Genomic DNA, 13502 nt, shown 5'->3' on the forward strand with positions numbered 1-13502 from the left:
GTGACACCTTTGGCGTCATGCAGCTTTAATTTCGAAAATGTACCAAAAAAAAGGTACGCGTCATTAATAACAAGACGCGCTTCAATCCACTGTCCCGGTCACGTTTTTTTTATATTCATGGGGCATGGAAGCCCCACATGGTGCGGGGGAATGAGGGAGGGGGGGGGGAGTAAGGGGAGGGTTTGGGGGGGGGGGGGCTATGCAGTTTATCGTCTGCCAACGAAGCCAACCCCGACGGTGTGCAGTAATTATTGCTGAATGGCAACGAGAGCGAACGTACACTTTTCACTTCCTGTCGCACGTTCGTTAGCGATGGCCGTGTTTCTGGGTCACGTCACAGCAGGTTGTGCACACAAGCAGCAACGCGATAGCCGGAGAACGCGCGCGCGAGTCAACGGCACCGTTATTGACGGTGGATAGGGGTCAAAGTGCGCTTGGGCGGAAACACGCCCATAGAGAGGAGCGATGGCCGGTGGTCGAGACTAACGACGGAGTGGCAGCTAAAGGAGGGGAAACGCTCCCGGGTACGGCAGTTTCATCCAGCGTGACGCCAAGTACTCATTCGTGGAGCTTGTTAAGCAGCCCAATGCAGGGCTCTCCCGAAAAAGAGAGTCGTAAGACTCGGCAAGATTTTCCTGTATAAATAGAGGAGGTTAGTGGTTCATTTTTTTTTGTAAAACGCAGCCATCGAGAAATGATATCGTGTGCAGGGGCCAGGTGGAATGTTACATTGTGGGATCACGAGGACTAGCGACAGTTTGTTGAGGCCTTCATCCAGCAGTGGACTGACCGTGGATTTTCTTTTCCTTTAAAACCACAGTTCCAAAGCAAAGGCCCAAAAGACCCCAAAACCATCAACAACAAATGGCAATTTTGAAGGTGTAGTGGTTAAGATTGAATTTTAAAAAGTGTTAACTGAGCGAAGTTATGAGAACGTTGAATATAAAGCGATGCGATGGGATTCCAAAGTGGCACGGTGCGAGGGACGAAGCAGAAAGGGAAGCGTTGTTGTGGACTCCTGCATTGCGGCGGTTGAACACAGAGTGGAGCAGACGACACGGTCATCTTGGCAGACCGGGTCCTCAACATCGGTAGACAGTGGCGTAACTACATTATCAGCTCAGGTGGTGTGGCACTCGGTCAAGTGGGGCCCCAATATTGGATTTGATCTGTCTCGCACGGCTGCACCGAGGCTATATATCACATAATTACACTCACGGTATCGAACATTTAACGCTGTAGGGGCGCTCCGTCTTTACCAAATCATTTTTGTTGTTCTGTTACACTGTTGTTGAAAACACATCTCATGGTGGTTGTCAAGGGGGCCCCAACTCGTAGCTTTGCCCACCAGGAGGGGCCAAGGCACCCCCCTGCCCCCACGCTGGTCACGCCACTGTCGGTGAAGGAATGAGCGGGTGAGGTTCGTGGGAACAGCAACCACGGTAGTAGCGAAAGAAGAGCGACACGGACGTGACTTGACTGAGTTGTGACCGCGGCGAATCAGTGACTTGTGTGTGGGGGGTGGGGGCTGTCTCCATCCCCCCCCCAACCCGGGCCCCCCTCGCTGTCGTCACCAGGCTTCGGGATGACGACGCCGGCGACCGTGCCGGGCAAGGTGTTCCTCATCTTCTACGGCATGCTCGGCTGCTCGGCCGCCATCCTCTTCTTCAACCTCTTCCTCGAGCGCCTCATCACGCTGCTCGCCTGCGTCATGCGCTCCTGCCGCCAGCGCCGCTTCTGGCGCAAGGGCCGGCAGGTGGCGGCCGCGTGGGTCTCAGAGGCAGGGCCCTCGGCGCCGGCGGCGGCCGCGGCGGCCACGGCGGCCGCGGCGGGCCCCGGCAGAACGCGGCACGATGGCGTGGCCCGCGAGGCGTGGAAGCCGTCGGTCTACCACGTCATGCTGATCCTGGGAGCCGCAGCCGTCGCCATCGCGTGCTCTGCGTCGGCGCTTTACTCCGCCGTCGAGGACTGGAGCTACGTGGACTCGCTCTACTTCTGCTTCGTGGCGTTCAGCACCATCGGCTTCGGCGACCTGGTGAGCGGCCAGGCGGCCGTGACGAAGGTCGTCGACCAGAGCGCCTACCGCTTCGTCAACTTCGCCTTCATCCTGCTGGGCGTGTGTTGCATCTACTCGCTCTTCAACGTCATCTCCATAGTCATCAAGCAGCTGCTCAACTGGACGCTCAAGAAGGTGGAGCAGGCGCGGCGGTACCTGTGGCAGCGCGGGTTTCGGCCGAGGGGACGCAACGCGGTCGTGCCCAGCAACGTTCACCGGCACCATGAGCTCAATCATCATCAGCAACATCAGCAGCAGCAGCACGGTCGTCAGCAGCCGCGGACACAGCAGCAGCAACAGCAGCAGCAACAACACAGCCAGCAGCATCAGCGGCACTGGCAGAGGAGGCAGCAACAGCAGCAGCAGCACCAGAAGATGCGCACCATCTCCATCGAGACAGACCTGGGCGTGGACAGCGAGACGGACGGCGGGCGCCGCATGTCGGGGGAGATGATTTCGATGCAGGATTTCCTCGCCTCCAACAAGGTGTCGCTGGCCATCATGCAGAAGCAGCTGTCGGAAGCGGCCAACGGCACGGCGCCAGCGACGGCATCGAGCGCGCCCGCCGCCGCCGCCGTCGCCGTCAAAGTGGACAACGGGTTTTCGTACGGCGTGGGCTCGCTGGCCATCATGAACAATCGCTTGGCCGAGACAAGCGTCGTGAACTGAAGGAGCCCCGCGGAATTTTTTGTTGTTGTTGTTGTTGTCGAGCGACACATTTTGTCGCTTTGGCTCGCGCAGGAGGACCGATGTATCCATCACCACCCCACCCCCCATGCGAGAAAAGGCGCGGGCGTGTTTTTTTGCAGAGGTTTGCGTGACCACCCTCCCCATTCTGTCTCGCCGGAGAGATGCCAAAGGTGCACAGGAGCGGCAGGATTTGCGAGCGGTGGCTCAAGTCGTCGAAAAAAAACGCAATGTGTGTGCACGACGGCTTCGAACGAAGGAGTACAACCACCGGCGTAAAGGTCAGGGCGTTTGCACTACGAGTTGAACCGCGATCATAATTTTTTTATGATTGAACCTGAGTATTTAAACAAAATGTGACAATTTAATTCCTTCATAGGTCCATCAAAAAGGGAATGAACGTTCGTTAAATGGCAGAAGCCCGCCGCCGACAAGGCAATGCCAGACCATGCACGAGAACATCACAGGCCATTGAATAGTTTGGATGGACTCTGCTGCCCCATCTAACTACAGCACAAGGCGAGTTGCGGCACCCTTTTACTTTCATCCATTGAGCGCTTTAAAGCGTAGCCTAAGCGAGCTGCAATTTTGAAAATTGTCTTTTTGCCGTACGGGGTATCTGTTCACAATGGTCACGCGATGCAGACGACCCTTGATGCCGTGATGGAATGCCGGCAGGGACATGGAAGGCGACTGCTGACAAACAACATTTTCACGAGCACAGGGAATTTTGCGGCACTTTGGCGAAAATAGAGGTATGGTGAAAGAAGCGAAGCAATTTGGAGCGCTGCTTGTACGCTCGCGTTCTTGAGACGCTCCTGTGCGCTGCTTTGTCTGGTCTCGTCGCGAGACTCGCGCGTAAGTGGCCCATGAGCTGAGCCACGCGGTGTGAAGCTGCAATTATATGCGGCCATAAAAGCGCGTATTCATAAATGGTACAGGTGGCCACTAAAGCGCCATTCGTGCGTACAGGAAGCACACTTTTGGCAACATTACTGATAAATATTCCATTGATAAAATGTTCGACACCGCAGGCTTATTTGTACGTTTTTTTAACACGCTCTGCTTTTGGACTAGACGCAAAAGATTTCGCAAACGGAATTGCACAATCAGAATTGTAAAGGTGTTTAAAAAGGGGACCCAAAACGTGGGTGAAATTTAAAATATGAATGTTTTTTTCGTGGCGCAGTAATTTTCCGTCGTCTCTTCCGCCAAGCACGGGGCCTCGGTCCTGAAATATTCTGGGTGCTACCCACAATCCACTCGCCAAACACAAAGAGGCGAATGCAATGTACGTGTGTTTTTTTTGCCGTGCTTTGTGGTACAAAAAATCAGAACGTTTATCCTGCACGACCTATTTAGGGTGTTAATGCATTTAAATTACGCTCGCACCTTATCGGATATTGTCTTTGTCTCAGCCTGCACATTAACGCGCGCCTACTTAACTGAACGCTGTAAATTTCTGCAGTTCCCCCCCCCCTCTCCCCGCCCCTCGTTCCCCCCTGCGCTCACCACAGTGCAGCAGCAGCAGCACACATAAACCATTTGATGCGTTCCAATAGCGAGAGAGATCAGGGTGCAAATGACATGACGGGAATACAGCTGTCGGATGTACCTCTCACTGCTTTTGATTTCGACTCCGGGCTAAATCGCGAAGATCGCCTGACGGCGGGGAGAGCTGTGCTGACGCTCGGCATATTGTGTTGAGATTAAGCGGAGCCAAGGTGGTGGATATTTTTGGTTTGGTCTCGTTCAGGAGGATCTGCCAGGCAATGTGCCTGGTATCCGCGCTCGAGAGGCAAGTGGAATTTGAACAAATTCACGGGCAGGCAAATCACTCAGGATGTTGCGGCGATAAGAAGGCACCGGTTTTTATACGAAAAAAAAACGTGTAGGACAGAATATAATTGTAGAAAATGAAGCCATAGACAGCATGTGATGATAAGCACAAAGGAGCAGATGCCTGTAAATTGCCAAGTGCCGTCGTTAAGAAGGGTAAATAATAATGGAGCACTTTCTGGGTGTGTCACCACCCTTGGGGCACAACGTAAACTGGGACGAGTCATGGGAAGAATATTCCACGATACGGTATGAAGAGGGCCATTTTACTGAGTGGTGTATTAATGACACTACTGACAACACTGGGAGTTTTTGATGACCCGGAAAAGCTTTTGCAAATTTCCCAGGACGGTTACACCTCAAAAAATTAACCCGTAAAAACAAAGTTTTTCACTATAAATCCTTTATATGCGTGGCGGCTAGAGTCCTCTCGTCCTCTGGCTTGAGATGGCTGCCACCTATGGGTCAGATGATTGCCTGCCACCATTAAGCAATTGGTAATTAAATATAATTTATTTTTTCCTAAAAAGTGTAAAATTTTGGAAAAAAATTTTCACGAAAATAAATTGTCACGCACAACGAGTCTGTGTGCAAAATGTCAGCTCGATTGGATCACGGGAAGTGGGTTAAAAAACGACCGAAAGATTTGCACGGTCGTAAGCGCGCAAGCAAGCAAGTGAACTTAATATAAAGGATTTAAAAAGAGGACATCCTGGGAAAATCCGGACAGGTGGCAACCTAAAACAATCACGTGACGCTTGACTAACAACCCCACTACGAAGATTCCGTGTGATGGTTGATTATATTTTTCCACTGAGATGCATATTTGTCGACTTTTTTTCCTACACAAATATTTATTTTGGCTAACAAAAAATGTATTAAACGCATTCAAAAATAGGGTCAAAGGAAATAGGCGGCAGAGTGACCTCGCACACTGCCTGTTTTCTCAAATCGTGGCATTTTCCCCGAGAAAATTGATAAGGCCTTGAACGCGGCAGGGCTGGGGTCATGTCACAGAGCCCATGGTTTAACCCCGTCTCATGAACTCCAGGGATGCTGACCCAGCGGTGTCATGGTTAAGCAGCGCACTGGTCTTGCAACCCAGAAGTCGCCGGTTCGATTCCATCTTCCGGCACGGCAGTTTAAACGATGGTGCAAGTTTCTTGAATCCTCCCCCCCCCCCCCCCAGACCGTCTCTGACCACCCAGCTGTGTAAATGGGTTGATTGCAGTTATTTGATCGGCAGGTCGCGTGCGGTGGGGTAACACGTGGATACTTCCACCTCTTCCAAAAAGTCTGGTCAGCGTCGAAGAGGAGGCCAAAATGCCCTGCTAGAGAGTCTCTCTACAGCAGTCTCCCACCAGCATTGGCATGAGTAAGCAACTTCACCTTCATGTCTCCATGTTTGGACAATTCCGAGAATGAGCACATGCATGGACAACCGAAACCAACTCAGCCGTAGGTTGCCACAGCCATACTTGATATTGGGTAAGACCACGTAATGAATGAACTCACTAATGATATTACTGAACCCAAATGTCAATGATAAATCACTTACCGAAGTTATATCCAGGTACAGAAGCTCTCGAAGAGCGGATGATTAATTATCAGCGTCCGCCCACATGTGGCTGGCCAAATGCACAATTGGGAGTCCAATGACAGGAACAGAAGAATGGGAAAAGGACGTTTTAACAAGCGCGGTCTGCTACTGCCCATGCCGTCGGAGCTCAGAGATACATCTGCAGATGGGTTTACTTATATATTCGTCGACGGTGCGGTAATGATATCGGCGAGGGAAGAAAAAAACAAACCTTAGAAGGACATAATAACGAAATCAGCCGGCTGCTTAAGAACGAGACCTACGCGCGCGCCACGGGGTGGGGGGGGGGACAAGATGTCCAAGACGCGACGCGAGAGTAGTCACACGGTCGCTGTGAAATTCATGAATTATTTTCAGGGACACTCGCTCGCTCGCTCGCGCGGCCAGAAGAGAAGCCAATTTAAAAAAAAAATGTTGCATAGCTCAAAGTAGCAGCTGGTGTCGCGAGCTGGTTATATATATAAAATAAAACCTACGTGTCTGTGGCACACGTACGCACGGAAGCACGTTTCACTTGCACTTCGTGGCATATGGTGTACTGCAGCCAAAATAAAAATAAGCACTCACATTTTTTCGATTTAAAGCTTTCGTGACTGCACATTTTTTAAAGCTTTCGTGACTGCATATTTTTTCGATTTAAAGCTTTCGTGACTGCAGGGATTCATCTTATTGGTTGTTTCGGTAAAGTCACGTAGAAGGGAAATAATAAAATAATAAAAATAATAAAAATAAAACATTATAAAATAATGATGTTTATTATTATTATGGTTATTTATAAAATAGTTATTTTATTATTTTAATTTTTATTATTTTATTATTTCCCTTCTACGTGACTTTTCCGAAAGAACCAAGAAGACTCACATTTTTGTTTGTTCACGTTCTATATTTTACGTACGTGAACATGCAATCGCGCTGTGCGATTGGCGTAGGCGAGGACGCCGAACGGGAGCTCGTCCCGACGAAGCTGCAAACGTCACTGGCTCAAGGTGCAAAACGGTGTGCTCTCAATCGCGTGGGGCCGCGAAAGTTCTGCGTTGAGATTAGGGGGCGTTTATAAATAGAGGACGTGGATTTACATCCTTTTTTAATCACAGTCGTTACTCCATCTACACCTCCCCCCTCCTCCCCCCTCTGAGCACTGCCACGTGCAAATTTTACAATGAAACAATTACTTTATTTTGCATTAATCGAACGAATTTCAATGAATTGGCGTCATATAACGGTGATGTGGAGAGCGGTGGTGCAGTCGTTGGCATGTTGAATTCCATGCCATGGCTGAAATCAGTGGCGAGTGATGTCAAAATTGGTCTTCGCCATCCCCTTCTTCGGCAACCCGCGTTGACCAGCATGGTGAAGTATGGTCAAACAACCCCCATTAATGACACAGTGGGATAAGTCCTTGCCTAATCCTGGCCAGCTGCCTCAATAACTCAATAAAAAGACAGCATTGGGAAGCGGTCATCCAGCAGTGGGTTTGATCAAGGACTCTCAATCGGCATTATTATTATTTATTATGGATACACCAATCAGACGTCGACATTGCTGGGACTCTATGAAGCTGGGTAATGTGAGACAACGCGTATGATTTCTACGTTGTATTTTTTTAAAGCTCAGGTGCAAGAAGGGATCCCGGGCGAAGCCGTGTGTGTCACATCCACATCGGCTGAGTGCACAAAGAAGTGCACCTGCTATGTTATACTGTACTAATAACAAGGGAGCGCATCAAGACAATATTTATTTGATGCAGGACCTCAAAGAGGCAGTACGTCTTAAACAAGTCTTTAGAAACTGCACAAAAGATGACGAAAATGAATTTCAAATTATACAAAATTTTAATAACGTGCCACAGACATTTGTTACGTAAAATAAACCATCATGAAATAAATATGCTCGGCATATGTTCCTTATTGTTTGCATTGGCTTGCTTGTAATGTAATATCTTGGTTTATTGTTTATTACAAGCAATAAAGGTGTTTAAAGCAAGAGGGAACGCCGGTACGATGTCATATCTCGTTAAAATGTAAAACACTCGTGGATTTTTTTTTACAAAATTTCTATTTGTTTGCGTTCGCGTCGTTTGGCGGCATGAGAAAGTCGCCGACATCTCTCAGAATTTCGCAGCCGGCAATTATGCTGCGTTACCCTAACGCACCGCTCCTCACCTGAACGCACACAAATACCAACAGTGGACGCGAATTGCAATTTTATTTGTTTATTTTATCCCCCCCCCGCCCCGCCAACAACGCCGCAAATCCCCGGGCACCACCAAATGCCATCCATTTGTTGTCTCGTAAGCGTCGCCGGATTACGAAGAGCCTCGTGCCGCTATGCGCATCTTGTCACGTCGCCAGGCTGCTCCACACAAAGAGGCGGTAGGCTCATCAATATAGAGGTGGGAGGTGGGGAGGGGGGGAGATAATTAAATTAATTGATGAAACTGCACGGCGGCCGTTAATGCTGGCGGTATCAGCGCGGGACAGTTGGGGAGGGGAGGGGTGGAAGGAGAAAGGAGGGGGGGGAGAAAGGGGAGGGGGAATGGGGGGAGAAAGGGGGGAGGGAGAGAGAAAGGGGGGGGGGTGAAAGGGGGGGGGACAAAGGGGGGGGGGACAAAGGGGGGTGGGACAAAGGGGGGGGACAAAGGTGGGGAGAAAGGGGGGGAGAAAAGGGGGGGGAAGGGGGGGGGAGAAAAGGGGGGGGAGAAAGGGGGGGGGGAGAAAGGGGGGGGGAGAAAGGGGAGGGGACAAAGGGGAGGGGACAAAGGGGAGGGGGACAAAGGGGGGGGGGGAGAAAGGGGGAGGGAGAAAGGGGGGGGGAGAAAGGGGGGTGCATCCCAGGTTAAGAACTACTGATTCTAGAAGCACCTGTAGCTACATCTAAGCTGCTGATCATAATAACGAGTCGAGCACCTACTATGTGGAGCAAAACAATAGGGGCAATCTGTAAGTGAAGCACATGAACAACATTGTAATCCCAGCTAATGTTGTCAATTGTTTGAATTGTATTGTCTTCTTGTATTTAAATGTCACTTCGGTAAACAGAATAGAATATATTCACCTAGCCGCTATTGGTTTCATCAACATGTTTACTCCGTGACAAAATTACAATCTCAAAGTCCACAACCCGTGTGTCTTCCTTTCTCGCTATATTCCAGGCTCACCGATATTTTCCACCCCCAGTGTAAATTGGGGCAGTGTTCCATTGCAAAATAAACAACACGAAAATATATATAATGTTGATCACGGAAAAAGGGGGGCTAGAAAGGAAGTAGGGTTTATTAAAGCACTTTAAAGCTACCGTAAAACAGCACAAAAGGTTGTAATGATTTTATTTGTTGTAGGCTTCGTGTGCTTCGTACCGCTCGTAAAGTGTGCAAACTGCCACTCTCTTCCCACACCTGTAAAATTACACCGACACAACAGCGAACAAACAACCGCCACTATTCCGATAGCCACGCTGGCTCCCAAAGCCCATCCTGGGTCAACTGCAACATCTCCCCCTCATTCTGAAGATCCTTTGTAAAGTTGCCTCCGAGCCACAGAGGCTTTCATCTCTCTGCACTCACAACCACCCGGGCCTCTCTCGCAACTCCATCAGGCCCTTGCGGCGAAATGCACCGATTTCAATTGCCATCACGTGACGTCAATTTCCAGACAAACGTGACGTCGTTAAATTAAATGTTGTTACGGTTTTTACAAAAAAATGCATCGTTTTACTTGAAGGATCTTTACGTGCAAATTCGTTGTTTTCCATTATAACCGTGTAATATGATCAAATGTAACGAGTACGATTAACTGTAGTTCACAAACAACGAAGGCAAAAACACACTTGTAAATTGGATGCATTGAAATCTGAACAAAAAACACACGAACGTGCGAAATAAAATCCGAAATTTTCAGCTCAAGTTGACTCGGAGGAATCGAATTGCGGGTCGCCGAGTTCCTCGCGCAACTTGCTAATTTTTTCGCCACCAGCCCCTGGCCCCTGCACCGCCGCTTCCCCACGTGAAGACATCACGCGCGCACACACGAATGCTGCTGGAACACGGTCGAACAGCCTCTACTAAGACCACCAGGTCAGCCTGACTTCGTTGGCCATCCTCAAGCAATAAGCCATTTCTGGCATTTATCTTTGTCTTCGGAAACCCTCTCATTAAGGGAGAGGTAATTACGCACGAAATGAGACTATATAATGCATATTAGGAATTCGATTGTCAACCACCCACCAACACTCCCACTCCCTTGCTCGGAATCGCTCATTCATTAATAATCCTAATTGGTGTGGATGAGGCCAAAATGAGATAGTGAGCGGCTAAGGTGGTGGTGGTGGAGGAGAGTTGTGCAAAAGAGGTTTGTCACGATGGATCGATACCACGATACGATATTTGTTGTTGTAAGGGTCTGGACATCTGTGGGAAAGAGCTTCATAGCTAATCGGATTCCTCCAGCATAAATATTCTGATTCTGATGAGATCCGCAGTAATCGTATCATTCGTTTTGCAAGATATCATAGCATTTGTCATTAACGTTGCTGCATTTAACATTATAGGTGTAATTTCCTGAAGAAAAAAACATTGCAATAGCATTAAATGTTTACATAAATACAGTGGCACTTACCCATGACAGTACTTTGATGTTTAGTTAAACAAAAAAACCCAGTTCGGAGTAATTGACGGAATGGCGTCACAACTTTTGTGCTTAAAATTGTATTCTCTCTGGTAATTATGTATAGTTTAACTGACCACATGTCTGTTATTCGCAATATAGGCTGTTGAGTGAACTAATTTGGACTGTAAGTCCAGCAAAGTACACAAATAAAAACAATAAAACTGTAAAATAGCAATTACAAAAATGTCGGAATCGGGCATAAATACAGGACTGTGGTAACCCTCATAAACATCAAGAAGCATATAAATGAATCCTGAATAATACTTTAATGCTGTGTTTAAATCTCAAGCTTAGGCGACAATCTAGTGCAACCACATTAATCAAAAAACAAAACGGCTCTGTGATTCCCTCCCCTAAAGTGGATGCAATATTTCATCTGACATTAATATTCCCACAGGTGACATATGAGCATGGGGTTGCATTGGATGTTTTTTTTTATTTACGTACAGCTAAGCCTAGAAAAATATATATATATATGTCCCAACTTGTTTGTTAACACCATCAGCAGCAGCTGCTACTGCTGCTGCATCGTAGATGTGGCATGCCACAGTAATTCACGGAACAGCGGTCCGGATTGTTCCAGCTAAGATGAAGCCTCTCGCTTGCTGGTCCTTCGCTGGAAATGTTCTCGGCAGCCGCTAGTTTCTAATGGGGGGCATGACCATCGCCACTGTTTGATTAAGAGCTGCGAAGCTGCCTCACAGGAGCAGATTGAGTATACGTGGCCATTATACTCGTAGGAACGAAGTGGACCAGACCACCAATAGATTATATCGTCCGTCCGTCCGTCCGTGTATCAACATCGCCCCCTACTGCAAACACTTGGCATGACCCTGTCCGACAAGATGGCCGCCTGCTCCCCCTGCGATCTGTGAATTAAACAAGATGGCCGTCGCTTCCGGCGCCTCACGGCGAAACTTTTTGATCGACTGACTATGGGCGAACTCATTTATTCTGGTGGGTGAACAGTGGCGGGGAGGGGTGGAGGAGGAATTGATGATAAAAACAAACTTGCACCATCGTTACAGCTGCCGCGACGAGAGATGTGGGAGGAGAAGCGGCGACCGCTGCCTTGCAGGTGAGAGGTGCGTGTGTGTGTGTGTGCGCGTGTGTGCGCGTGCGTGCGTGTGTGTATGTGTGTGCGTGTGTGTGTGCGTGTGTATGCGCGTGTGTGTGTGTGTTTGCTGTGGAGAGAGTGGAGAGTTTCCCATACCTGGGCAGTGTGCTTATGACCGGCTCCAGTTTATCAGCAGAGGTCTCACTCCGAATCAGTCGAGCGGCAATATCTTTTCATCGGTTGCGTAACGCTGTGTGGAAGCTACCTGGTCTGTCACTCCGCACGAAGCTTCAGGTCTTCTCGGCCACGGTCATTCCCTCCCTTCTCTACGCTTGCGAAACGTGTACCCCCCTAGTGGAGCATCTTCGCCGGTTGGAAACATTTAGGCTGGCCTGCCTACGATCCATCCTGGGTTTAACCAGGCTGGATTGTGTGAGGAGCTCACAAGTCCTTGAAAGATCTGGGCAAAGTCCCATCAGTGAGCTCCTCCGGCAGGCAAGGCTGCGTTGGCTGGGTCATGTAGCCCGCATGCCCAGCCACCGCATGCCTAAACAGCTTTTGTTCGGCCGGATCGAGGGGGCTAAACGAGCGCGGCACGGGCTAGAGAAGAGATGGAGTGATGTGGTACAGGAGGACGTGGAGCTGAGTGGACTTGCCGATGACTGGTACCAGCGGTGTCAAGATCGGCCTCAGTGGAGGAGGCTCGTGAAGGACGCTACTGGGCAGTTGGAGGCAGTCGCCCTCCAACAACAACGGAGGGCGGAGGAGCGACGCTCACAACAACGAGCGGAGCGCCGGGTGGCTAAAGCACAGCAGGTTGGCACAGTAGGGGGCACAGGTGGTGCATCAGCCAGTCATCTCGGTCATCTCGGTCAGTCGACCCGTGGCACCTGGGTCTGCCCCGTGACCTCCTGCCAGCGGGCGTTCGACACTTCACGTGGCCTCAGGGTGCACATGGCCTGGCACAAGCGTCGTGGTGACGTCACCGCCACTTAGTGGCGAATGGCGGTTGTTGTGTGTTTGCGTGCGTGCGTGTGTGTGCGTGTGTATGCGCGTGTGTGTGCGTGTCTGTGTGTGCGTGCGTGTGTGTATATGTGTGACTGTGTGCGTGTGTGTGCGTGCGTGTGTGCGTGTCCGGCCCACTCGAGCGGCGTGATGAATGGGCGCTATTGGGCTTCGGATCGTTATTCACGGCGAACTGGAAGCGTAGCAACACAACTTCATTACGTGTGCGTGCGTGCATGTGTGTGTACGTGTGTGTGTGTGTGCGTGCGGTGTGTGTGTGTGTGTGTGCGTGTGTACGTGTATGTGCGTGTGTGCGCGTATGTGCGTGTGTGTGTGCGCGTGTGTGTGCGGTCGATATCCCTGTACCGGTATTAGTATTATTCCTACCAGCCCACCCCGCAGGGTCCTGTTCAGGACAAACACAATTCATCACTGTCGAGACCACGTGCACGACATTTTACGGTTCGCGTCTCAATAGCCGATTATGAAATCGAAGTGTTACTCTTTAGAGGGTTTTTGTCCTCTTGTGAGCAGTACATTAAAGTTGTGACCAATACTATTAGCTTTTTCGGTAAAGTCACGTAGGGATTCCAT

At 49.7% G+C, this 13502-nt stretch overlaps 1 protein-coding gene across 1 annotated transcript in view; it reads left to right on the forward strand.

Moving 5' to 3' along the window:
- LOC144728825 (potassium channel subfamily K member 13-like) overlaps positions 1–6258 on the forward strand; it is a 33502-nt gene extending 27244 nt beyond the window's left edge. The window contains exon 2 of the mRNA XM_078608507.1: positions 1578–6258. Coding sequence (XP_078464633.1) covers positions 1578–2725 — 1148 coding nt within the window. The 3' untranslated portion in view covers positions 2726–6258. The remainder of the gene's footprint in view (positions 1–1577) is intronic.
- Positions 6259–13502: the final 7244 nt, after the last annotated feature.

This window comes from Lampetra planeri, chromosome 30, assembly GCF_965212315.1.
Source record: "Lampetra planeri chromosome 30, kcLamPlan1.2.h2, whole genome shotgun sequence".
NCBI classification, from domain to species: domain Eukaryota; kingdom Metazoa; phylum Chordata; class Hyperoartia; order Petromyzontiformes; family Petromyzontidae; genus Lampetra; species Lampetra planeri.